This window comes from Saccostrea echinata, unplaced genomic scaffold (assembly GCF_033153115.1).
Source record: "Saccostrea echinata isolate AGI-Se365-2 ecotype Australia unplaced genomic scaffold, CSIRO_AGI_Sech_v1 ptg000009l, whole genome shotgun sequence".
NCBI lineage: Eukaryota > Metazoa > Mollusca > Bivalvia > Ostreida > Ostreidae > Saccostrea > Saccostrea echinata.
Window position 1 is genome coordinate 41,022,079 of NW_026889758.1, and position 27,948 is coordinate 41,050,026.

The following is a 27,948-nucleotide window of genomic DNA, read 5'->3' on the forward strand; positions in this document are numbered from 1 at the left end:
CATCCCTCAATCCAAAAATTAAAATATGTTTTATAATCTTCATTAAAAGTTCTTTTATAATGTATTTACTCATTTTGGATCGGAGGTTGTGCTGTATACGAAATATTGAAAAATGGCATCATATTTTGGCCATTTTTGAAGAAATATTCAGGATATGTGAATGATAACACAATTCATGATGTCATAATGCATTGACTATAAAGAAAATTACGTCATTTTTCGTAGATATTCATTCACCAAGTGCTCAAGTATTATTTATTGCCTTGTTGACTAAGACTATACAATTTTGAATTTTCAGAAATTCACAGGGCCATAAAAAGCCCTAAGTGGCTCTTGTTCTTTATAACACAATAAAAAAACATCTTTTTAAAATATATCTTATAAGAAAAAAACATTAATACATAAATGGCAGGGCATCAAATATAAAGTGTAAATGAGTATAATACTACTCACATTATTGATCATAAATGAATGCCTCAAAATAACTATATAAGAGTCACATTTTATCATACATATCATACATATATCTATTCATATGAAAACTAAATAATTATCAGCGAAACTTTTAAGATTCAGTAATAACAAGGTCTTTAAAAACATGGTATTTCTTAGATTTTAAGTAACTTTCAAATGAAAAATAATCTATTGAATACATGTATTTGCTGTTATATACAGAAACATCAGATCTGCATAAATACAATGAACCTGAGTATACTCTACTAAGTCTTTGGAATAATATTTAAACACAAAATTTGATTGTATGCCAATACACTGGATAAGAACATGTATGATTCCTACTTCAAAGGCAAGAAAACCAATACATTATAAATATGTTTGTGTGTGTGAAAATAATATCATTAAGTAAAAAAAATGTAAACTTTGGCTTTATAAAAAGAATATTCATGGAAAAAAGACTATAATTGGCAGTTATCATACATTACTTGTGACAGGTTTATTTAAAATCTTTTCATAACCTTGTCTGAGATGAGGTTTCTTCTCAGATCTAAATCTCAAAAGACCATATATTGTTGTTACAATTACCTGAAATATGATGAATTTGAAATTTTCAGTTTAGAGAAAATAATATAGATCTTAATTTAAATCAATGACCTTGTACTCTGTTGATTTTCACATTTAAATCTATGGAAGTTTAAGCATAGCTTTACTCAACACTTTAACTTACAGAGAGGGTAATCAATCCTGCACAGCCTGTTGCTGACCAATCAAAACCAAATTCTTCCACAAAAACTCCCCCTACAGTGGGCCCCATAAATGCCCTATATATAGAATTAATTTTAATTCATCATATAATTTCTTGAATAAAAACACAAATGTGTTTGTTTTTTTTCTCTTGAAAATATACAGTTATTAAAATGAAATAAAGGTATTACCCTAAGGAAAAGCAGGAATTAAAAAGTCCAGAGACCATACCATGAGTGTCCATATTTTCCTCCATTCCAAGTTCCCTGTCAATTGTTATTGAAAATGTACATGTATTATTTAACTATTGCTAGTATATATAAGTGTTGTACTTAATCAAATATTAAGATGAATAAATCATTATGCTGGCATTTATATTTTTCCAGACAGTATGTTAATTATCAAACCACTAGTTTGCTCACTTAAAATCAATTCATACAATTTGTTGATTAAAAAAAACTGAACCTTTACAATGTTGGTCAATACTTACTAGAATTAAATCTCTTTGGGATTGAGAAACCTTTAGAAAAGTGTTATTTGTTGAAAGTAATTACACTCTAAAATCCTTAGATTAACAAGATGTGTTTGTGAAACACTGATGCCCCTGTGTGGCAGCTCATGACAAAGGTTAAAGTTCTCAAATGCAAGTCAAACTCTAAAGCAGAGGTCAAGAGATCAAAAATATTGGTACTCAAAGAAAGGTCTTGTCACAATGAATACACCTGTGAAATATGAAAGCCCTAGCATCAACCGTTCAAAAGTTATGGCCAAGGTTAAAGTTTTTCAAAAGGAGGTCACACTCCAATGTTAACATCAAGAGGTCAGAAATATTTGTACCTAAGGAATGGTCTTATTACAAGGAATATGCAAGTGAAGTATTAAAGTCCTAGCACCAATCATTCAAAAGATATGGCCAAGGTTAAAGTTTTTTTTCAAAAGAAGGTCAAACTCTAAAGTCAAAGGGTCAAAATTGTAGGTACCCAAGGTAAGGTATTGTCACAAGGAATATACTTGTGAAATATGAAAGCCCATTCAAAAGTTATGACCAAGGTTTAGGTTTTTGATAAGTAGGTCAAATTCAAAGGTTAAGGTCAAAGGGTCGAAATAAATGATGCCCAAGGGAAGGTCTTGTCAAAAGAAATGCACCTGTGAAATATAAAACCCCAGCATTAACTGCACATCTACAGGACACAACCAATCATATTCTAAAATATGATTTAGTTACTGCTTGAAATAAAAGAGAAGTTCTAGGAATATGGTTTTTGAAGAAAAACATATTTTTTTAACCCCTTATTTGCAACCTTGATGAAAATGTAAATTCCAAATTTTTTTCTTGCACATCTGAAGGATACCAGAAATCATATTTCAAATGATGATTCAGTAAAATGTGAAAGCTAGAGGACATCAATTTGCAGAAAAACATGGTTTTATTTTGCCACAGATGAAAATTCTGAAACTTTATTGCACATTTACAGGGCACTAAAATCATATTTCAAAAGATGATATGGGTTCAGAAGAATATAAGAGGAGTTCTAGGAACCAAATTCTTGTGTAAAAATTTTTTTAGGTCCCAGATTGGCCTCTTAGATGAAAATAAGAATTTCAAAACCTTTTTGCATACATAGAAGACACCAATAATCATATTTTAAAATTTGATTTAGTTGCTTTGTAAAACAAAAATGTTCAGTTCTGGTGACAAGGTTTTGAAGAAAACACATTTTTGGCACCTCATATTGGCCTCTCTGACGGAAATGAATTCCAAAATCTTATTGCACATTTAAAGACACAACTAAACATTATTTCACATTTAAGTTCTGGAAACCAGATTCTTGAGGAAAAATGTCAATTTTTGGCCCCACATTGCCTATTGGATGACAACAAAACTCTTAAAAACTTGTTGCACATCTACAGCACACCACCAATCATATTCCAAAAGAAGAAATGGCTACGCTTTTGTAGAAAAATGTTGTCATTTCCCATGCCCAACACACAGAGTTACAGACACACACACCCTCTCACACACACACACATTAAAGGTCACCACCCAGCATGTTCCACTGTGTTAAATGTAACAGGACTACTGGGAAGCAAGTTTTGTAGAAAAACAATAATGATGCAAAATGTAATAAACTGAGATTATTACATTTTGTGTTGATATCAATGCAGAATGTAATAATGCAAAATGCATTTTACTACAAGTTATTACATTTTGCATTGTAACAAACCACCAATAATATTCCAAAAGATTGACTTGATAATGCTTAAAATGTAAACAGAGTTTGAGGAAGAAGAAAGTGTTACAAATGGATGGGATAAGAACAATTAATAAACCAAAACTTTCATTAGTTTGTGAAATACATGTAATCTGCAGACAAAAATATCAGAACAAATGGCCAGCTAGGTAAATAGAGGGACAAACATCAAACCACCATTTACTAATATGTTTGCATGGATATAATAAAAGCAATAAAAAAAGAAATGAAATATAGCATTGCTTACTTTGCTGACTCTATCAAGCCTCTGAATGTAGGAATGATTGCACATCCTATACCCAGCCCCATTAATGCCAATGATAAAATGATAGACCACAGTTCACTGTTAAGAAAGGTTATAAAAGTGTATAAGGAAATGAATTTTATAAGTGTGGAAAGTTTCATAAAAATCGAAGTCCTCCTAAAAGAAAAAAAAAATTGAAAAAAAAAAACGAAATTATTTTTGACAATATAATATTTATTGTTATTCTTTGCTTTTCTGAGGTATCCTTTTAAAAAATTTAAAAGAATGTCTGCTTTTCCAGAATTGTGAATCAATTTCCCAAGATTGACTCACAATTGCATTTGAAACATATGGACTTAATTACCTATACTTATATGTACTTACAAAGGTAACTGTTCTATCAAAGGAGTAGGTCCAATTAATAAATAGCCAACTGCCCCAACCAAACCTCCCAATACAATCATGGTCTTCACATTGCCCTGTAAAAAGATAAGTTCACAAGACATTTTTTAGGAAAGCTGGAATACAAGCAGCTTTTGTTAAATTCTGTATCAAAACAATATCTATGTGCAAGTATTTGCAGAAAAAGAATTAATATTCTAAAAAAAAAAAAAAAAGATCTATCAAATAGTGTTTCCTAATAATATCCTTTTGCATCTTGATTTACAAATACTGGTACTTAAATTTGATTTAAATAGTAGATAATCAAGATCTAAAATTATACAACCTTATGAATCTAACTTTAAAAAACCAGAAGACTTGCCTTTTTGTCAGTAAGATATCCCCAGAGAGGAGCAGTAAAAGAGTACACACCACCAGATATAAGAAACATCAGTCCAATCAGTGCTGTTTTACCATTCAACTTGAAAATAAATAAAGCAGTGAACAAACTGTTTTAGATTTATCTGCATGGAAATGTGTGCATAAGGCCTCATCAAGAGCCAACCATACCTCAGGTAGCTTTTCAACATGAAGCGCTAAAGTAGGATCAAGAAATCCTAAAGAAAAACTTCCAGCTGATATAGTTAAAGCAATGACCCATGTATATGGATTTTTCAGAAGATGAAGGATAGATTTTGTCTTGGGTCTTGGAGAATCTGAAAGATACAAAATAGAGGTGTTGGGCTTTCCATTAGGGGTGACAGGAGGCAATTTTATCAGAATTCACTGCTTGAATTTTATAGATGGCAAAATAAACAATTGAAAATAATTCTAAAACAGTCTCTTCAAATGGATAAATTCACCTTTTCACTTCAAAGTTATTGAAAACCCTGAAAGTGGTGATTTCTCTACAAGTAATTACATTTCCTTTTATTCTACTTGAGTGTATATAAAAAGTTATAGAATGATTTCAATGACTTGATAATCTTGACATTATAGTAATGTCACAGGTGGTGAAAAATCAAGTCTCAACCGGGACTCGAACCCAAGGCATCTGGTGTACGATGCCATCGCTCTAACCACTGAGCTATTGAGACCCAATATGTTGACAGACTTTCACGCACCCGTGAACCCAGTGACAATAAGAAATCTAGAATAAAAATCACAAACATACTTTTGCATTTATCAATTATATCATCAAAACAATTTCAGAATAGCCATATTCTCTCATCTGATCCTTTGCTTCTATTTTCAGAAAGCTTTAATTACACTTTGATACTGTTCAATACCAATTCAAATTGAAAAACTCTTCAAGGAATAATCTTATCATTGAAAAACATTACTTTCTAGACATGAATATCTATCATTCTAATCAAACAATTTGATTTAATATGTGTAGTACCATGCAGTTGTAACATTTATATTAACAAATGAAAATCTCATCAGACAATGGAAAACCAACAAAATGTACTCACCATCAATATGCCCAAGTAGAAAATAGCCAAGTACTCCATTAAGTACTGTTATAGAACCAACTACAAAGAATGGCAACCCAAATCCTCCCAACTGAAAAGAAATCATGAAAAACCTGCTCATCAAAATTACAGACTGCAACAAAGAATTTACCTGTGTAGTCTACATTTGATCAAAATATTTTCTTTTCAAATAATGATCATAAAAAATTACAGACAGAAATATACAGAAAGGTCTGCAATATCAAAACTCCAAAAAAAAAGAAATATATATATGTATGTACATGTACATGTATACCACTTTGTGTTTTGCAAAATTGTGGAATTCCTGTCTGGTGTTAAAAATTGACAACTGATTTATCATATGACTCAAAAGTCTCTCCAAAATGACATGTATATACCCTTAAAAGTTATAGCAATGAGATTATACAGATTACATTACCTGATAGAGGGCACCACCTACAGCTGGTCCAACAATAAGACCAAGTCCACTGAATGTCTCTAAAACACCCTACAAACATACACAGAAAATATAAATACATTCCATAAAATGATCCACACATATCTTACATAAGAACCATAAAATGACATTTTTTCTTATACATCTGGATATATTTAAGCTAATGCTTACAAAGACGGTGGCAACATGATCAGGGAACACGGTAGCTATGATGGCAAAACTGGCTGTTACAAACAGTGAACACCCAAACGCTTCTATTGTACGGCACAGAAAACACATTACAATGTAGGTAGTTCCATCAGGACTTTTATCTAACACTCTGGAATAAAGTATACACATCTATGAACAATCATCTTACAGTAACAAGAGGCCCATGGGCTGCAATGCTCACCTGACTAACTATGGACCTTCTGTTCTTCAACAGAAGATTCTCTTTCCTATATATCTTATGTAAAATTTACATCATATATTGTGGCCCCACACCACCCCTGGGGGTCATGATTTGAACAAATTTGAATTTACATTGCCTGAAGATGCTTCCATATACATGTAGATATGACTAATCATGGCTTTGCTGTTCTTGAAAAAAGGATTTTAAAAGATTTTCCCCATATATTCCTATTCAAAACTTTGATCTCCTATTGTGGCCCACTCTTCCCCCAGAGGTCAAGATTTGAACAAACTTTAATCTACACTATTTGAGGGTACTCCTATATAAATATGACCAATCATGGTCTGCTTTTCTTGAGAAGTTTTAATCAAGATTTTTCCTATGCATTGTTATATAAAACTTCATTCACTGTGGCCCTACTCTACCCCCAAGGGTCAAGATTTGAACAAACTAGAATGTCACACTAGCTAAGTATGCTTTCATATAAATATGACTAATCAGGCTTTGCTGTTCCCCAGAAAAAAAGATTGTTAAAATTTTTTCCTATGTATTCCTATGTAAAACTTTGATCACCCATTGTGGCCCCTCCCTACCCCCAGGGGTCATAATTTGAATAAACTAGTATAAACATTACCTGAGGATGCTTCCATATAAATATGACTGCATGATCATAGCTATCCTGTTCTTGAGAAGATTTTTAAAGATTTTTATTTTACATTCCCATGTAAAACTCTGATCTCCAAGAGTGGCCCCACCCTTCCCCTGACCTTCATGATTTGAACAAGCTTGAATATCTACTCTACATTAGGAAACTTTCGAATTAAGTTTCATCTTTTCTGGTTTAGTGTTTTTTGAGAAGAAGATTGTTAAATGACCCCATCCAATTTTCGCTTTTTCTTAATTATCTCCCCTTGGAAAAGGGTGAGGCCATTCATTTGAAAAAAAACCTGAATCCCCTTCATCCAAGAATACTCTGTGCCAAGTTTGGTCGAAAATGGCCCAGTGATTCTGGAGAAGAAGATGAAAATGTAGAAAGTTTACAACAAGAATTATGACAATTGAACAGACAACCAATAAATTTTTATCAGTAAAGCTCACTTGAGCTTTTCACTCAGGTGAGTTAATAATGTATTGATACATTCTTCTATGCACATAAAAGTAGGTCATACATGAATTTATATGAAGCATAAACTACAAATCTTTCACTAAAGAGTTCAAAACTTTAAAAGGAAATACTAGAAGTACCAAAACTATATAAATTAATTGATCTATATAAATATGAAGAGTTGACATACCCAAATAATATGGCACATGTACCTCCAATCATGGTACCCGAGAGATACATGAACTTTGACCCAATTTTTGTAATCTGTAAAGAATTTGTTAATATCTTTGTAAATTGACTCTAAATTTACCTGCATAAGTTTAATTATAACATTATTTTAAAACCAAAAAAAAAAAAAAAAAAAAAAAGCTAGTAATTGTAAAGAACACAGCATAATAGGGGTGCTTTTGGCCTTAAAAATAGATTTTTATTAAATTTGTCAGAAATGTCTTCTTCAATTATTATTTTATATGTGCACAAAATTTTTAGTAAGTACTAAATCAATTAAAAATGATTAATAATCTTTGAAAGAGCAGGCACTGCTTACATATGACATCACAAATAAGAATAATGCAAAAAATAACAATTTGATAATCATTTTTTTATGAGATAGAGAGAGAGAGAAAGTGAAAGAGAGAGTTGTGAAAGAGAGAGATAGGAAAGAAAAAGAAAAAGGAGCACTTGCATAATTTCCTAATATGGGGGATGTCAAGAAAATAACAAACTCAAATACTCCAAATATCATTCCAACCACAGTTTGTGAAACACCTTTCTTTCCTGCCTAAAATTAAAAAAAAAATGATGAAAGCATAAATTGATAATGCTCAGAAGAGTTTTCTTAAATTCAGTGGTATTACGATAACTTTTGTCAATCTATGGCAATTTCTTCAAGAATACCAGGTAATATGTTATCATGAGATTACATGTATACCTCTGCTGGAAAGAATGGTGCTAATAGTGAATAACAAGTGACACTGAAGAAGTTCACCATGGCCATGGATACCAGGAGGATCTTCTTTTGCTTTGTAATTTTAGAGAATGAAAATTCTTTGTCTTCTTCACTACTGTTGCTTTTGTCACCTTTACTTAATTCTAAAGCGTTCACAGGTTGCTTTAATAGGGGTTCATGCTCACTGTCCTCCATATCTTGATGAATAAAAATTAAAAAGAAAAATAAAAGATTCAATCAAATAAGTTAACTTTTAAAAATCAAGTGATGTATATAACTTTTTTTTAATGCTGACAATAGTATTTTATAGTATAAAGTATTAGCAAAACAACTAGCAGCTCCAGAAGACTTGTTACACTTTCAACAAGGACAAATCATAGCATTATCCCTCTCCTCCTATGTGGTTTCATTAAAAGAACATAATTTCTCACATGATGAAGTGATCAACACATATCATCCAATTCAATGCAATCACAATCATTGACCTACACATTCATTTTGTTTTGCATGTTAACTAGCAAGTACTGTATATGATAAAATGAATAATTTAAGTGTTGACTTATTTTTCAAAAATGTTGATTTCATTATTGTCTTAAAGATAGATGATACAAACAAAAAAAAATGGATGCCTGGATAGGTATATATTTTTGGACCTATTTTGGTTGTAAATGATGTGAATAATAAATCTGTAAAATATTAAGAAATTGTTAACTTTTTATGATGTTCAAAATTCTACCTTTTTGCAATCATCCTTATTAATCTATACAACTTTTCGTCACTTTAAATCCAATTATTGTGAAACTTTGAATTAAAAATGAAAAACTATGTGGTTAAAGTAATTCATTTTACTCCTTTGAACATGACTTAAGTTATTTTTAAGATATTTGACAAAAGTTTGTTTGTATCATCTGTCCTTAATAATCCTATGATTAATGAAAAACATTACAATTCATATCTCCCATCCCAATGCCTCCCAGGTAAGCCCAGATTAAATCAACATTTTTTTCTACACTGATCGAACCCATATCAAACTAAAAAAAAAATCTAGAACTGTATATTATATACAATTTCTTACTAACTTATTTTCTTGGTTTTTATTTACTGTGCCTTTTAAGGATTTACCATAGACTTTTAAAAAATACATAATATCAGTAGCTGTAAAGATTCTGGATTAATTCCTTGTATATTCAATACATATTTCTAACTTTGTAATCTCTGTGCATGAATTGTTGATGAAGAGAAAATTATGCAAACAAAATGTTTAGTATAGATGATCATTTTGATAAAATCCAAAATTTCAGAATAGTATGTAATGCATATTCCCATAATATAGGCTTATAATTGTTCATCATGAGTTTAACAGTTTGTGTTCAAGCTACAGTCTGAGAGAGAGAGAGAGGGGGGGGGGGAGAGAGAGAAATTTTAGTGATTGTCTTCATTCTTCAGTATTAAAATATTTAAAGATTAAATAATTAGGGATGTCAAAATATTTATTTTCTTTAGTCGAATATTCGATTGCATTATTCGAACGAATTTTATTTCAAACTTCACCGGTACATGACACATTTAACCCCCAAATCCCCTTTTCTTAAATTTATAAACAAGTAAAATCAAATGTTACACACAGATGTTCACATGGACTTAAAATGTGTATCATATGTTTATATTTACTAAATATAGACTGCTAATTCTCCAAAATGTATGATTTCCCATCCATCATGTTCATAAATTGTTCTGTAAAGTCGGTTTTTTAGGAAGCATAAAAAATGACAGTACGATATATATATATATTTTTTTTTACAGCTTATTAAATGATGGGGGGGGGGGGGGACACAATATCACAATATCTGTGATAATGTTAAATATTCGAATAAACTTTTTGTACCAACTATCAAAATGTCTCTAAAATATGTAAAAGAATATTAATCTTATAATAATTATCGTAGTGTCCAAACATGTCACGGCTATAATGGGTACATGGTATGAGATCAAGACCAATTAATAATTTTACAAAGAAAGCGCAGTATAGCAAGATAATTTCATTACAAAAACAACACATTATTTGACAAATAATTCTCACGGAAGTGAAACATTTCTAATTACTGTACTTTCTACATGTAAAGTCAGCAGTTTTTAATGAGGAAAATTATCTTATCGACTGTGTCGGGGGAAAGACTGTTTTTCAATTTTAGGATGAGAATTCCATCTCTTTATCACTCTTTTATTGAATTTACTTATTCGAATGTCGTTCCGTTATTCGATCGTCAGTCCATTCGACTGATAGTTGAATAGTCGATTATTCATTGACATCCCTATAAATAATACATGTAGTTGAAACAATCACCGGAGTCACTCAGGTGTCTTTAAAAACACTTCTTTTATATTTTAACTTATTTGTTTATAAGTTCTTAAAGTGTTTTTTTTTCTGTATTTTTTTCTTGAATTCTTTATAAAAAATTTTACCAGCTTTTGGTCTGCATTAATTGTCATTATTTACCCCCTTTCTAATGCATATTACGAATATATAAATACATTCACTCTCCTCAGAAAGAAGTTCTAGAACAACTTTAATTTAAAAAAAAAATTAAAAGTTATCACCTTTGTGATGAAAAGAAACAATGTAAATAGAATACATCATTTCATTAATCATTCAAATGTCAATGTTACATATACAACATTTTGCAATATAGACATTCATAATGGCCACCTTCTGAGGTTAAAAATATAACTTAATACTGAAAGAAATGGGTCTACAAACTTGAGTTGGATTATTATCAAAAAAACTCAAGATTATTTTTCAAAAAAAAAAGGGGGGGGGGGGGGAGTCAGAAGATACATGTACATGTAATTGACAAGAAAAGATACAGAACTTGACAAGCACTAAACAAAAGAAAACAAAAAAGCTAAATAAATTTAAAAAACCCCTAATAATAATTATAATAATAATAAAATAATAAAAAGAAACAAAACTTCATTGAAAAAATATAAATTTAAATTGTAACCCCCCCCCCCCCCTCCCCCAAATATATGCAGTTAATTTATTATCAAAAACATTACAAAGGCAAAGTTTGTTATAAGAATGTAGATGGATATGGTGTAATCTTAATGCACATGGGAAGTTATATATTACATTTATGTACTAAATCTAGTATGTTGAAAGAATTTACAGTATACACTTCTTTATGTACTAAATCTAGTATGTTGAAAGAATTTACAGTATACACTTCTGATATCAAACATGAGTGCATAATGTATCCTTGAGGAACCTATTTTGGTGGTAATTTGCATTCAATTACAAAATTTCTTAACAAGAACAATTGAATAAGAAATTAATAAAGTTTTTCATAAAAGGTTTCTTCAATTTATTAAAATATTTCCAGAATTTTGGTCAATAAGTTATATTTACAGTACTTTCTTTTGTTTGTAAGGGATTTATTGTACAGAGAGGCCTGGCAGTCGAGTCGCGCAGCGACGAGACTGTCACGCCTCTCTGTACAATAAATTCCTTACAAACGAAAGAAAGTGTCTGTAAATGTCTTGTGTCATGGTAATTTGCATAGTCACTCCTTCAGCACCAAACTGCACGCGACATTACGTCATAGGCCTAGGTCCATCGTAAGTGAACAGGCCCGGTGTTCAAACAAAGCAGAAAGTACGAAGGAGATGGTTGCATTGAAAAATCAAGCAATGTTAAACGAGTGTGAAATTGTATTTGATGGATTAATTTTAGCAGTGCGAGTATTTCAAAAACCATTACAAATACAGGCACAATACTGGAAACCTGGATCCATCCGCACTTTGACCCGCTACATTATTGTTACTAGGGATACGCTTGCATGTCCCGAGGAAATCCGAGTCAAGTACTGAAGCCACAGGTATCAAAATTATGGAATGTAGTGTGAAATAGTCCAGATACAATTATATACGAACATGTATCAGTTTGCATGTAACTCAAAGAACTCAGAAAACAGTTGCCATTAAGGGAATCATCGAACTGCGCGTTTTCAATATTGTTAGATTTCAGTTATCTGTTTTAATTTGAATACGCATTTCAAGAAAGTCTGTGTATTTTTAAAATATTTGTTTAAATTGGTTAACTAATGAGTTTACATGTAATCCTCATGAAAATGGTTTTCACGTATGCATTTTCAGATCAAAAGGGGGGGGGGTGAATTTTGTGAGGTTTCTCATTTTTCCTCTGGATAGGTTGTATATGCTTACAGAAATTGAAGAAAAAAAATTTCAAAAGTATTGAGTTCCTTTGGAAGTTATTGTACAGTACATTGGAAGTTATTGTACGGCTAAGCTCAGCCCCCTAGAAGTTATAGTACGTTGGAATTCAGCCAAAGGTTTTCTATCTGATTTTAAGTATGGCAAACATCAAAAGAAAAAGTACCGCACCATGACACAATTAAATAACCAATAGATATTTTTTCTCTAAATATATCATTTTCTGTTTTAGACATGTGCAGATAGATGAGGTACCTAAATCTGTGGTACGACACTTTTCAAAAGTTTCTATACTCAAGCTTAACACCAAACATACAATTATATAGAAATTATGAAAATAAACACAGTAACAAATACAGAATACTTTCAACAGAAATATATGGTTATATTTGAAAGTGATGAATAAATCGATCACATATATCTGAAAACTTCTTTTGAAGTAAAGCTGCTAAGGGTCCAGTGGCTACACTGTTCATATTATTTCCTTTCAGGGATTTTTCACATATATACTGTATAAGCGACTGTTACTACTTACCAAACATTATTCATATACAATGTATTGATAAAGTAAGATCTTCACCAATAAAAAAAAAAGAAGAATAAAAAAAACAAAATAAATATATAAAATGTACCAGCTTAAAAGGAGATGCCACTGATATCAGGACCCCATTGATTTAGGACCTTCCACGATACATCTTTAGTCCACATTAGTCTATAAATTTAAGAAAATCGTGTGATAGAAAATTAGAAATACAACAGTACTAACCTGAATTATTCACTGGAGCAGCTTAACCGCCTCAAGGGCACTTTTTTTTTTTATATACGACAAAACGCGCATTCACTGTTACATTTTGATTATGCAATCCCGTCCTGCAGTACATGTACCAAGTGAGTATTGCACAAAAATTATACTGGATATTGAGGATGCGCTAACAAATCTGGAATGAAAAACAGACAATAGCGTTATTTCCGGGATACTATGATGCACAATGGTGGATATACCTTATGGCCTACAATTTCATGTTTCTTTAAATTTTTACATATACAAAATGCATTCCGGAGAAAATATAATTGTATAATATAAATTCTTGAAAACTGTTATGGATTCCTTAACTTCATAAAAATCCTTACAAATAAAGACACATAGCAGGTTCCAGTAAATGTTCTACAGTGTACCAAGCCTCACTTAAATATTAACAGCAATGAAGGAGAAACTTCAGGAGTACTGTACAACGATACATTTGAGATGTGGTGTAAATCAGTTGTGGATACTTAAAAACTCCAAGGAACTTTTAGAAAATTTGAAATCACAAAATTTTACCTAAATCAATAACATTAAAACCTACGACTTTTCAACACTTTATACAACCATTCCCTACGATAATTTAAATTAAGTCCAGGCTTTTTGACATCATAGACAGCTGCCTTTTAAATAAAAATGGAACTCGTAAATTTACTCATCGTGTTATTGCATTGGTCATTTGCAAAATTATTTTGTTAAAAAAAATTCTGAATGTACTCACAAGTACTCTGAAGTAGATATTAAAAAGATGCTTAATAAGTTTCTGATTGACAAAATCTATGTGGTTTTTGGAGACCAGGTCTTCCAACAATCTTTCGGAATTCCCATGGGTACCAACTGCCCCCAGTTAACAGCAGACATATTTTTGTATTCATATGAAGCAGAATTTATTCAAAAACTTATGCCTGAGAAGAAGAAGACACTTGCTTCAACTTCAACTCGACTTTTACTAGAAAAAGACGTTAAGTACAACCTAACAACAAAATTTTATGATAAACGTGATGACTTCAACTTTTCTATCGTCAATTCCCCTTACTTATGTAGCAATATACATTTATCACATGCATATGGGGTTTATATCTCCCAGTTGATTCGATACGCAAGAGCATGCTCCACTGTAGGAACAATTTCTAAAACGAGGCAACCTATTGACAAACAAGTTGATGAATCAACGATATCTAAAGTCATCAATTCGCAAGTTCTATGATCGATACAATGAACTTGTCAGCAAATACAATCTGTCATTAAGTCGAATGCTGACTGTCGTTTTTCATATTGATTGTTAAGCCATTGTTTAAACACTGAATTGTCTACGGATTTTTCCTTTGCCCGATCATGACAACGAGCACACGGTGGGTGTGACCGGTCGACAGGGGATGCTTACTTCTCCATGGCACCTGATCTCACACCTGATGTTTTTTAGAGGTCCGTGGTTTCTCTGCTCCCGATTTGTATTGTTTCAGTGGAGTTTTGAGCTTATCTCCATATTTCAGTGAAAGTGCATGTACAAATAACATTCCGGAGAAAATATATTTGAATAATAAAAATTCTTGATATCTTGATCACTATTTCACTCATAAAGATTCAAAAACATAATTTATGATTGTCCTCGGACGCGGATCCAGGATTTTTTTTTCGGCGGTGTTTCCACACCAACTCTAACAGATGTCAGACTCAGAAAATAGTAATAAGTTTCCTCAGACCTGAAAAACCTATCTATGGGCTGGGGGGGGGGGTAGGAGAAGACACTTTCCTTAATCTATTTTCTTCATTGAGATACATGACTTTTCTTACCATTTTAAATGGGATCTGTTCCCCCCCCCCCCCCTCTAGATCCGCACGTGTACTTTTAAGTTTAATTTACGAAGGAAAATTATTGTCATTTCTGCTACCATTTGTCAGATGTGTATGACGTCTTGTCATATGTTTATGAAGAATTGGCAGGTAATTAAGTTGACGTGTCAGATCTTTTTGTTGATTTGTCACCTATTCACGTGTTTAGAAATCAACATGAATCAACATGTCCCTACCCATTTTCACTAAACTGGAGCCAACCAGTTGACAACATATTTTTCTGACAAGTCGACAAAAGGATCTGACAAGTCGACATGAAGATTTGACCAGTTAACATAATCATCTGACAAGTCGACATAACTTCAAATAAGTCGGCATAAATATCTAATAAATCGACATTATTATCTGACAAGTCAATATAATTTTCTGACACGTCGACATAACATCTCACAAGTTGACATCATTATGTGACAAGTTGATATATTATATTTTCATGTAAATTAGTTGAATCTGATTCGTCGAGAAACATTGGTTAAAAACAATTACCCTCTGAATGATGAAACCACGCCCTCCAGCGTAGCAACAGTCAACATTGCTTGACGACGGGTGATATTCCAAAAAATATTGACTGCACAGAATTTATGCGCGCAGGGTTCAGTGTTATATTTATTTGTATAAAACATTCAGTATAATATAATAAATACTGCATGTAGTTAAGGGTAACATTGAAACTTTTCACCCCTCGAAAACCATTGTCAACCTCGGCTGCGCCTCGGTTGACGATGGTTTTCTCGAGGTGAAAAGTTTCAATGTTACCCTTAACTACATGCAGTATTTATATAATATTTATAGCCTGGAAGCAATAATTTTGAATGTTCATTTAGCTATCAAATACAGAAAATGATGACATTGTTTAACTCAGATGACTGAAAACGAAAGTAGAGATGCAATAAAAAAAATTAAATGAATAAAATATGTGGAGATAACAAACAGTATTCTAGCTCAAAAGTCCATTAAACATTACAAAATAGGAGCAGAGTAAATACGGACCTTTAAGACATCAGAGGTGGGATCAGGTGCCATGGAGGAGTGAGCATCCCCTGCCGACCGGTCACACCCGCCGTGTGCTCCTCGTCATGATCGGGAAATAACGAAATTCCGTCGACAAATCAGTGTAAATTATGTCCTTACAATTAGTATGAAAAAAGTCAGTCAGCATATGACTTACTGAAAGATTGTATTTGCTGACAAGGTCATTGTATCGACCATAGAACTTATGAATGCTGATTCCCTTTTTCACTTTAATGGACGATGCCAAAAGTTTTCATCCAGTTCTAGAATACTAGATCTCCCTTTTTCTTGTCGGGATATTGATGAAATTTATGGTAACCAATGTACATAGCCTATGTATACAATTTAGTCTATGTACTGTAAAATTGATTCATTAGAACTCAACAAGTATCAGTAAAAAAATGTATAAGTGATAATAATTACGTTTTGACCCATTCCCTCACATCGTTATTTCATTTACCAACATAAGCACAACAAATCTGATTGATATTTCTCTTGCATTTGAACATGAAAACTTGCATACTTTTAATCTTATCATTTGAAGATATTTCATAAACTTTATTTCAGCAAAAAAAAAAAAAAAAAAAAAAAAAAAAAAAAAAAAAAAAAGAATTTAATGAAGAATATAGTCTGACTAAAAAAAAGGAGACTTTGAAAGAATGCATTTTGTAGAAAAAACGTCGGTTCTTGGTCATAATTTCTTCCAGGACGTGAATTAAATTTCGAAACCTTATCGCACATCTACAGGACTCCAACAATCATATTCCAATTATCTTCCAAAGTATGATTTATTGCTGCTTTAAATGTGAGAAAGTTCTGGGAATATGGTTCTTTGAAAAAACACGGCGTTTTTCGACCCTCAGCTTCCTGTATGAAGATAAAAATTTCAAGACCTTATTGTACATCTACAGGACAACCAATCTTATTCCAAAAGATGATTAGGCTACTGCGTTAAACGTAAGAGGAGTTCTGGCAGCCTGGATGAAAACGAAAATTTCGAAATCTTTCGGAATACCAATCATAATCCAAAAAATATGATTTGGCTACTGCGTAAAATTGAAGAGGAGTTTGAGAAAGAGGATAAAGTGATGAACGGAGAGAAGGACCAGAATAACAACAATATATAATACCCTACTTAAGGAAATGCAGGTGTAAAATATGAATTTACTAATATTTTTCTGTCAATGGAAAATTGAAGAACATGTAGCTGAAGTAAGTTATGGTACAGTGTTCTTCATTGTACTTTCCACATCTTACTTAGTCATATTATTTAATGAAAAAAAAATCATATACTGTTTTAATTTTATGTCAATCAAATGAAATAAATATCAGATACAGCTTTTTTTTGTTAAGGGTCACTGACTGACTGTGCACAGAATTTATCATGCTAAATTTATTTTGAAACGTAAGCAAATAAATATCTCATTATTTCTAATGAAGGAAGTTGGATTCTGGTCACACAAAAACTATTTGTGTGACATACCTATCTTGCAGAAAAGTCCATTAAGTAAACAGTTAAGGAATTTTAAAAAGTTCGAATACTTTTACGTGTTATGGTCGTTGTCCCTTCATCATTTGTAACTTCATGGATATACTCATAAATTGCAGGAACTCAGTGTGAAGGTAATAAAACCAAACTTCAAAGGTACCACATCCTCTAAACTAAATTATAAAAAATGACCTATATTTGATTTACTATATAGTGTTATTTATATAGTAAAAATAGGAAACGGACCTAGACACTATATATGATATATAGTTATGGCGTCATTGTATCCTGTTGTGATATGGTAAATGTGACCTTTGACATGTAATGTCAGGGCAAGCGTTTCCGACCAGTAATTTTATGCAGTGTAAGTGATGCATGTAAGCATTGTGTTTCTCAAATAAGGTTAGTAGCTACATGTGATTTTGTAAAATATATGCTCCGCAGATGTAATTTTTTTGCTATAGATTGCTTTTACTTCAAAGCAGGTATATTAATGATGCAAAAGGAATAAGGGTTGGTGTATGTGTGTGAAACACGTTACTGCTAATGACATTTTGAACAGACTAATTGAATATTCAGGCTTCAAGTGAATAAGAAATCTACTTTAAAATATATTTTGATATTTCCACATGTATACTTTCGTAGGCAAGGAAGGAGATTCATAAGACTTTAATAAATAATAATAATAATAACAAGAGGCCCATGGGATACATCGCTCAACTGAGCACATTGGCAAGGTAAAAGCACAAATCAGTATTGAAAAGATTACCGGAAGGGGGGGGGGCTTGAATTTTAAACTACTTGATGATGCTTCCATGTCAATATAACAAATGGTTTTGTTATAGTTCGGAAGATTTTTAAAAAAATTTCCCATATATTCCTTTGTAAAATTGTGGCTCCTCCCTAACCAAGGGGTCATCATTTGAACAAACTTGAATCTACTCTACCTGAGGATGCTTCCACATGAGTTTCATCTTTCCTGGCCCTGTGGTTCTTGAGAAGAAGATTTTTAAAAGATGCTATTAATTTTTCACTAATTCTTTATTATCTCCCCTTGAAAGAGGGTGTGGCCCTTCATTTGAACAAACTTGAATCCCCTTTACCCAAGGATGCTTTGTGGCAAGTTTGGTTGAAATTAGCCCAGTGGTTCCGGAGAAGAAGTCGAAAATGTGAAAAGTTTACAGACAGACAGACGGACGGACAGACAGACGGACAGACAGACTACAGACAAAATGTGATCAGAAAAGCTCACTTGAGCTTTCAGCTCAGGTGAGCTAAAAATATAGTTTTTTTAAATTAAAAGTTCTATTTATGGAGTGCTCAAACACGTTTCTAAGAATTAACTTTCTTTAAATAAAAACTCGTTTGAACAAAAATCAATTGTTTAACTCAATTTTCTTCCAGATGAAAAATGACAGAGACAGATGAAACATCATATATTCTTAGTTCTGTCACATACGATAGAAAATATAGCTGTATAGGTGGAGAGGAGAAGAAATGCCAACAGTCACAAAATGCTCAACAAAGTGGGCCCAGTGGCGACGAGACAAATCCTACAATGTCTTATCGAGAGGCACCAAGACATAGAAAATTATTACTGGTCTCTCTGGTACTCGTAGATTTCTTTGGATATGCCTCATTTTCGATGTTGGCACCATTTTTTCCGGCTGAGGTAATTTTAGTTATCTGTTTTGCACTTTAAAAATAGCACAAATTTTGGTTTAATAATGTTTCAACTGATGGGAAAAAAGTAATTGCATGAATTTTTTTAATTCTCGAGAATTACATGAAAAGACACTCAAAATATGTAATTCATGCATTTCAAATTTTTATAGGCCGAAAAGAAAGGGGCGTCACAGATTGTTGTGGGAGTAATATTTGGGATTTTTGAATTAACTATTTTCTTAGTGTCACCAATAATAGGAAGTTTTGTGAGTATACAGAAGATATATAAGGTACCCAGTATATAAAATAATTTTCAGAGAAAATAGTTTCTCTTAGTTTTCACATTTTAAAGAAAGTTTCACATGCCAAAAATTAATTCATAACTAGTAAATGAACATTTTTTCCAGATTACCAAAATTGGAGCTAAACGTACGTATCTGTCAGGATGCATGTTAGCCGGTGCTTGTTCGATCGCTTTTGGGTTAGTTAATTATTTATATTAAAAAAATACAGTGTTTATAAAATTTCAACAATTGAAATTCATTTGATAGGTTACTTTTCAGAAATTCGCATTCTAGTATAGACAATTTTTATACGTAAAAAAATTTCAATGTTAATCAACTTTTTTTTTTCCAGACTCTTAGACAAATGCCAAGGGGGGACTTTGTTCATTGTACTAGCGTTCATTTTTCGAGTATTAGAGGGTATTGGATGTTCTATGTTCATTACAGCAGGATTCGCTATCATAGCTAACGTGTTTCCAGACAAAGCTATTACAGTTTTTGTAAGTATTTAAAATTTAGAAAATGTAATTTTATGGGAAGCAATTGATATAAAGATATTTTTAAAAAAAATCTGAATTACATGTAAGCTTGAACAAATCTTTTTTTTTTTTTTTTTTTTTTTTGGTAATTATTTCGAGCGGAGGACTTTACTACAAAGTACACATGCCGGGAAAAGTTTTCTAATATAAACTTATTGTTTTTAGTGTGCTCAGCCAATCAAATAGCAAGTTACAAGAGAATTTCAATTGTACACGTATAAAAAAGCAGTTCAAAATTAGACGGTAATAGTGATGCTGGATTTGGTTTAATAAGTTCAGTTGCGCACATACCCTGATATACGGATAGCATAAGTGCACGCACAACCAGTTAAAAAACTCATTTAAGCCTTTAAGTCAGTTGATTTAAACACTTATCATGCATGCCAAGATCCCTCTTGTGACGGTACATTTTGTCGCCATAGTACTACGCCGGCGACAATATGTAACCTACCCGCACTGCCCACATATTTCACACAGTAACCCTTCTTATAACAATGCATCGACACACGCAACAAGACCTGTCTTTGGCTGTCTTTTATAGATTTTTTTGTTTATCTTTCTTCAATGCCCTATATATATATATATATATATATATATATATATATATATATATATATATATATATATATATATATATATATATATATACACCGGTATAAACCATGAAAGTCTCCTTCCATTAGTTGTAAAATTTAACGATTGCACCTGTAGCGTCTAAGAAAACGATATACAAAACTTTTTTGAATTCTGTCATCTCCTTGCAATAATTGGCCTTCCGCTTCTTTTATGAAGCCACATTCTACTATCCACAACAAAATAATAGATCGAGGTCTCATTTCTGTTATGATATATGGTAGTTTTCTTTTGCCACAATTCTGAAACTTATGCCATTTGAACCCTTGTGTTCTTTGTTTTTCAGTGAGTAAACGAGGCACCTACCTGACTGAAACATTAATAAGATTTACTTTTATGTACTATTACTCCTTTTCTGTTAGAACTTTCTGTGCTGTTCCCGTTGAAATCTGGAGGGCACTTGCAATTTCTTTTACTGTATATCTTGCATCTTCTTTTATCCACGGAAGTGTATTTTATCTTTAATCTTGGCTTTTCAACTTTAAAGTTGGGATTTCCAACTTTAATATTGGTTTTTCCAACTTAAAAGTTGACTTTTCCAACTAAAAAGTTGGTACTTCCAACTTTAAAGTTGGCTTTTCCAACTTTAAAGTTGTTAATTCCAACTTTAATGTCGGCTTTTCCAACTTTAATCTTGGCATTTCCAACTTCAAAGTTGGTAATTCTAAATTTGAAGTTGTTAATTCCAGCTTAAGTCTTAGCTTTTCCAACTTAAAAGAAGTTAATTCCAATTTTAAATTTGTCAATTCCAACTTTGTTAGCTTTACCAACTTTAAAGTTGTTAATTTTAACTTTTATGTTAGCTTTTGCAACCTTAAAGTTGGTAATTACAGCGTTAAAGTTGGTAATTCCAACTTTGAAGTTGGTAAATCTTGGCTTTTCCATCTTTGAGTTTTTCTAGCCCTTTTCTTTTTTTAGGTGCAAAATTGATACACTGAAATAGAATGGTGAGCAATTAATCTGTGTCAATAATTTTTTTACCTTGACCTTCCCTATGACCTTACATATAACTTCCAACTTTTAATCAAAAATCTTTATATTTCTTTTGGTCCATCTTATATAAACCGTACGTTGTGTGTTGTTTAACGTCCCTCTCGAGAATTTTTCACTCATATGGAGACGCCACCACTTGCTGATGGAGATCTGCAAATTTTGTCCTATACCCGGCACTTACGGCCATTGAGCAGTGAGGGATCTTTCTCGTGCCAGCACCTACTGCGACACGAGACCTCGGTTTATACGGTCTGATCCGGAGGACCGGTCCCCACGTCCCACAGTGGGATTCGAACCCGCGACGTAAGGATCAACTCCTTACTTGGCGACTATAGAGCAGACGCTCTAACCACTGCGCCACGCGGGCAATTTATAAATATATAGAGAATAACTTCATGCAACTCCGTATATAGAGAATAACTTCACACAACTCCGTACTGACAGGATTTCAACCTAACCTATCAAGATATATATTTTGTTTTGTATGAGAGAATAAGCTTAAACAAATGGAACCATTATTAAGTCTTTGATATGTAGGTTGAATAAACACTATATTACATGCTACAAATACAACAGAACTAAATGCATCAATTCTGTGTATGAAAACACAATGAAATAATTCCATTGTAATTACATGTACAAAACGGCAACACGAGTCCAGCTACAAAGTATCTGAATATAACGCATAAAGCCGTGCAAAGTTGGAAAAGCCAACTTTAAAGTTTGAAAAGCCAAGATCAAAGTTGGAAAAGCCAACTTAAAAAAAATATTACGTGGCACTAATACACTTCCGTAATTATCATAGTGTTCGTGCAGTATCAATGTTTCTTTGGATCCTTGCGCTTTTTGGTCCTTAATAGAGAAAGAAGTTCAAATTTTAAAACTTCAATTAGGTACATTATTTTTAATATTCAAAGCAAAGTACAGATCACTCTCGATTTATCGGTATTAAAGCACAAAAAATCGAGTCCTGGACGTGTTTGATTTTCCCGAGTTGTTTCTCCGTGTTTGAATTTCTTCATCCACATACAAACTGCACTGTGTGAAATCATAACTTTCCCATATATAGCAATCATCTCTCTGCATTTCTTTTAATGATTTCCCGAGCAATACACAGTATCTCACATAGACTTGCATTTCCGTTGTCATGGTCTGAAAGACCATCTTAGAGCTAAACCCTTAGTGTAGTGATCGTGTCGTTTTTTAATTGTAAGAGTTTTACGAATACGAAAGCAAAATGATTCAATTTTCGACAAATGAGAGGGAATGAATAAAACTGATATTTAATGTAAAGCCTAAGGTTGCATTATTCAATGAATGGCCCTCGTGTATACAGAACACCTGTCACAAGATGAACCGTCACACCTCTGCTATTAAATTGAAGAATTGAATTCAGTATTTTTTATAACGTAAATTAAAGGGTGCCTTGGAGACCTTCTGTGGCCTTGGATTGCTGTGTGGACCCGCTGTGGGAGGCGCCTTATATCAGGTCACATATCTTTAGAATAGCCATCTTTTATATGTTTGGAAGGTTTAAATCAGTTCAACACTTCTAAATATCATCTAAATGTTAGCTTTGTTATATTTACTTTAATTTTGATTTGAAAATTTATGCCATAACAAGAAGTCATTTTTATTTGCTTTATATTTCCAGGCGGGTGGGTACCAGCTACCATTCTTTGTCGTAGGCTGTGCTTGCATAATGACCGGCGTGTTTGGATACTTTTTTCTACCAGGACATGGTGGTAATTACTTCTATCTTTGACGTTAAACTACTTGTAAAACTTGGTATTCCCAATTGGAAGAAAATGTTTAACATTCCAAAAATAAAGCTAAAAGAATGTTGATTTAGGTCCCATAAAAGAATATTACGGAAAACATCTCGCGATTTCCAGTGACTAAAGAGTAAAAGGGATCGGAACCTCGTGAAACTAAAACTTACTCTTTAAGTCATTATTGCATGAGAGTGTACCGAATCCGTCATTCTCATACTAGTTTATCAATGTTTATCAATTATATTAATAATCTTTCAGAAAAAACTTTTTTTAAAAAACGTAATTTTTTGTCAATAAAAAAATAAGTTATTACAAATGGGTCAGATTCCTATAAAGTCAAGTTTGATCTGCTTCAAAATCGTAATATACGCAACAGTATGTTAAATCTGAAATGAATTCGCCAAAATACATATCTATTTTTCGAACAAGTGTATACGTGTCACCAACAGGAATATCAAAACTGATTACCAACCCCATAAAATGCAATATTTTGCACTTAATTTTTATCATCTAACTCTATATTGTCCCATTATTTCTGTTTTAGATGCATCAAAGTCACAGTCAAGATCGTTGTTTTATTTGCTCAGGAATCCCTACACATGGGTCTCTGCTTTAGGTTGTGCAACAGGAAGTTTTTCTATGGGGTTCCTTGAGCCCACCCTAGCATTGAAACTTTCCATATTACCAGAGGTAATGACTTTGCAATTTTGTCAATTTGATACGAAAGCTTTTTCATCGATGACGTAATTTAAATGATTGAGGAAAAATAATTGTAATTTTTGGCATATTTAAGTAACAAAAATGGTATATTGATAAAAGATTTAGTTATTATTGTAGCTGAATGGCAAGACAGGCCTTATAGGACTAATGTTTATGATTGGTGCAGGAACCTACTCGATATCGGCACCTTTTTGGGGGTATATTGTTGATAAAAAGGTAAAATTATATATATATATATATATATATATATATATATATATATATATATATATATATATATATATATATATATATATATATATATATATATATACTTCTTTTAAATTTCTACAAAATTTACGTCGTTCAACTTATAAGATATATATATTCATGCATTGCAAAGAGTGGTTCTAAGCGACAGTAAATGGTTTTGATAATTTAAAATAATTATTCAGTGTGTTGTAATATAAAACAACTAATCTTTTATTGTCTTATGGTTTTTGTTTCTTTAAGCATTGTGTTCTAAGTCTAATGTCAGTAGGAAACATTTTGGGCACGATTGCATGGCTGCTGATGGGACCCTCACCTTTCCTCAAATTCTTGCACTAGTATGTATGTATGTATGTATGTATGTATGTATATATATATATATATATATATATATATATATATATATATATATATATATATATATATATATATATATATATATATATATATATATATATATATATATATATATATATATATAATCCAATAGTAATTGATCTTAAGAAACATGATGTATTTCGTGGCTTCAAATTTTATAAAACAATTTTAAAGAAATTTTTGACAGAACGTCAAATAATTTTCGATTTGAGAAAAATCGTACAATGAAATTGGATCTATCACTACAGATTTACAAAGGAATGCTATTCCAAAGTTTTACTAAATGAATCTTTAAGACGTCCCTTTTAAAATATTAATGAAAAAAATTATTCAGAACTAACATTGGTCTTTCAGTAGCATATTTTGAAATATTTTAGCATTGATAGACCGATATTAGTTCTGCATAATTTTTTTTCATACGAATATCTTTTGCTTTTTTTATACGAATATCTTTCACGTTTTTTCAGTGAAAAGTAGAAAATATATAAAAAAGCAAAGTTTTATCATAAAGCATCATATTTGCAAATAAAACAATTTTTACATTTTCCTCTGAAAAATGCCAAAAAAATTCAAATAACATAATTGAAAGCTAATATCGGTATTTCAATGCTAAAACCATAGTTAAAAAGGGATGTCGTAAAGATTCATCAAATAAAAATTTGGTGTAGCATTCCTCCTTTTGTGAAAGGATTAATCTGTTGTATTTATTTACAGTTCATTGGTTACTATTTCTATTTCGTTGTTCTTAATGGGTATTGGATCAGGCGTTTCTTCTGTTCCAACATTCAGAGGTTTACTGGATTCTGCTAGGTAAATCCAGTCTATGTATTAGCTTATTCCATAATGATTTGCATGCCGTTTAAATCTATGAAAATTGAGCATTTCATTTAGTTTGTACCTGTTTCGTCAAAACATCAGTTCCTAGTATAAGTATTTCTTTTCGTAGTTAAATATTTTATAGCACGTGCAATGAAAGCTTGTTCGAAGTTCCTCACTTGCTTTTACGTTATCATTTTGTACATACATGTACAAATAAATACATGTGTATATGTAAAAGACAGAAGAAGGTTCAAATGAAAGCATGAAATTAAATGTTAGATTGATTGATTGTATATTGTTTTACGTCCCATTCGAGAATTTTTCACTCATATAGAGACGTCACCATATACCGGTGAAGGGCTTCAAATTTTGACCTTTACTCGGCACTCAGGGCCATTGAGCAGTGAGGGATCTTTATCGTGCCAACGCCTGCCGTGACACGGGGCCTCGGTTTTTAAGGTCTCATCCGAAGGACCCGCAACTTTCACTTCAAAGTGCCGAGCGCATGGCGAAGGAACAGTTGCTACCTATTTTTTATCGACTTAGGTCTGTCGCGGCCGAGATTCGAACTCACGACCTCCCGATCACGGAGCGAGCGCTCTACCGACTGAGCTGCCGTGAACGGTTTAAATGTTAGATACATATAGCAAAGAACTATTCAAAGTCTTAAAGGCGTGTAGTTGAAATGTCGAGCACATTTCTACATGAAAAGAATGTTAAACTTCCTGGAGAAATTACTGATTTTTATGCTTTCCATTATAAGGAGATTAGGTTTTATAATTTAGACCTGCTCCATACTACTGATTTTTCTGCTTTAGAGAACTAGGTATGGAGGATAATATGGATACCCATGGTACTGTGTCCGGATTTTTCAATTCCACATTTTCTCTAGGGTAATTAAGCATTTCTTTTCACACAGTTTGGACCCATTACTATAAGACAACATGTTTTATAATTAATACTTATTAAAAATCAAATAAATCTATAATGAGTTAGATTTTACTTTAGGAAATGTCATTACAATAAAAAGAGAACTAGTATGAGTTACATTTCGGTGTTGTATAATACTATAAATCACTTCAAAGTCAATTCGTTACTTATGAAAAAGATCTCTTCATTTTCAAACAGAGCATTTCTTGGTCCAACACTTGGTGGCATTCTCGTTTACAAAATTGGATTTAATTGGGCTGCTACATGCCTTGCAGGATTGAATGCGTGCACAGTAAGTTAATGTACATTTATCTAATATCTGGGAATAAGGCGTATGAAATTGTTATATTTGATTGTTTAAGTGCTTAACTGAATAGATTTTTTAAAATTGATTAATATGTCTGTCGGCAAAAATCACGAGTGGTAAAAAGGAAAGAAAACAATTCTGTGAGAATTAAAAAAAAAACTAAAAAAAAAAATCTTGCCGGTTGCTTTGCAAGTATGCAATTCAAATACCGGTACAAGAAGTACTCGTTATGTAATAAGAGGCTCGAATAACTAAACTTCAAATATTTTCACGAAATAAAATTGCAGAAACTAAATTGGTTTTACATAGGTATATATAAAATTGTTATTTAATAAGTAAAAAATGCGTTTTTGTTTGATTTTAATTTTTTTACTTTCTTATTTGTCCAACTTTGATATTTTTCTCGGCTATAAAACTTACCCGTGATTAAATTGGAAATACTACTACAACAGGATAAAGTTGGTTTCGTTTCAAATATATGCTCTGGTTTGATTTCAAGGCAACCACTGTGATATTGTTTGGAATATGTCGGAACAGCAGAGCCTGTGGAAAACGACAGGGATATCAGTCACTAAAAGACGCATCACCAACTATCATTTTGTGATATCATATATACAAGGGAATTTGTAAAATAAAAGTTTACAAATATTCAATAAATGATAAAAGAATCACTTGCTGTGATTATTTAGATTTCGAATTTTACATTATTAAAGAATTTCTTAAAAAATTTAAACTAGATACTTTCATCAGAGAGTACTGTATTACCCTTACAAAGTGTTTGCCTCTAAAGGTAATCTTGTAAATAGTATGGGAGCT

At 32.0% G+C, this 27,948-nt stretch overlaps 2 protein-coding genes and 1 non-coding gene across 3 annotated transcripts; 1 reads left to right on the forward strand and 2 right to left on the reverse strand.

Moving 5' to 3' along the window:
- Nucleotides 1–511: 511 nt before the first annotated feature.
- Nucleotides 512–13,551, reverse strand: LOC133182394 (MFS-type transporter SLC18B1-like). Its single transcript, XM_061317226.1, has 14 exons — nucleotides 13,451–13,551; nucleotides 8,437–8,651; nucleotides 8,191–8,286; nucleotides 7,696–7,769; nucleotides 6,181–6,328; nucleotides 5,992–6,060; nucleotides 5,553–5,643; nucleotides 4,648–4,793; nucleotides 4,460–4,558; nucleotides 4,081–4,175; nucleotides 3,700–3,795; nucleotides 1,392–1,466; nucleotides 1,184–1,277; nucleotides 512–1,041 (listed from the first exon to the last, which is right to left on the reverse strand). Exons 2-14 carry the CDS (start codon nucleotides 8,647–8,649, stop codon nucleotides 931–933), a joined length of 1,407 nt encoding a protein of 468 aa, XP_061173210.1. The 5' UTR covers nucleotides 8,650–8,651; nucleotides 13,451–13,551; the 3' UTR covers nucleotides 512–930.
- On the reverse strand, nucleotides 5,102–5,174 carry Trnat-cgu (transfer RNA threonine (anticodon CGU)). The gene has a single exon. It is a non-coding gene; the product is annotated as a tRNA-Thr (tRNA).
- A 5,699-nt stretch (nucleotides 13,552–19,250) lies between the features above and the next one.
- On the forward strand, nucleotides 19,251–27,803 carry LOC133183733 (MFS-type transporter SLC18B1-like). The gene is made up of 13 exons (XM_061318650.1): nucleotides 19,251–19,512; nucleotides 19,676–19,771; nucleotides 19,913–19,986; nucleotides 20,142–20,289; nucleotides 23,375–23,443; nucleotides 23,609–23,699; nucleotides 24,274–24,419; nucleotides 24,567–24,665; nucleotides 24,942–25,036; nucleotides 25,791–25,886; nucleotides 26,714–26,788; nucleotides 27,024–27,117; nucleotides 27,632–27,803. Exons 1-13 carry the CDS (start codon nucleotides 19,252–19,254, stop codon nucleotides 27,734–27,736), a joined length of 1,449 nt encoding a protein of 482 aa, XP_061174634.1. The 5' UTR covers nucleotide 19,251; the 3' UTR covers nucleotides 27,737–27,803.
- Nucleotides 27,804–27,948: the final 145 nt, after the last annotated feature.

Excerpts from the sequence above, each read along its gene's own strand:
- LOC133182394 (XM_061317226.1), bottom strand. The coding sequence starts at position 8,649 with ATGGAGGACAGTGAGCATGAACCCCTATTAAAGCAACCTGTGAACGCT. Across the intron at positions 4,176-4,459 it reads GATATCTTACTGACAAAAAG|GGCAATGTGAAGACCATGAT; the intron begins GCAAGTCTTCTG and ends ATCTTTTTACAG. Across the intron at positions 1,467-3,699 it reads GGCTTGATAGAGTCAGCAAA|GGAACTTGGAATGGAGGAAA; the intron begins GTAAGCAATGCT and ends AACAATTGACAG.
- LOC133183733 (XM_061318650.1), top strand. The coding sequence starts at position 19,252 with ATGACAGAGACAGATGAAACATCATATATTCTTAGTTCTGTCACATAC. Across the intron at positions 26,789-27,023 it reads AATTCCACATTTTCTCTAGG|AGCATTTCTTGGTCCAACAC; the intron begins GTAATTAAGCAT and ends ATTTTCAAACAG. Across the intron at positions 27,118-27,631 it reads CAGGATTGAATGCGTGCACA|GCAACCACTGTGATATTGTT; the intron begins GTAAGTTAATGT and ends TTTGATTTCAAG.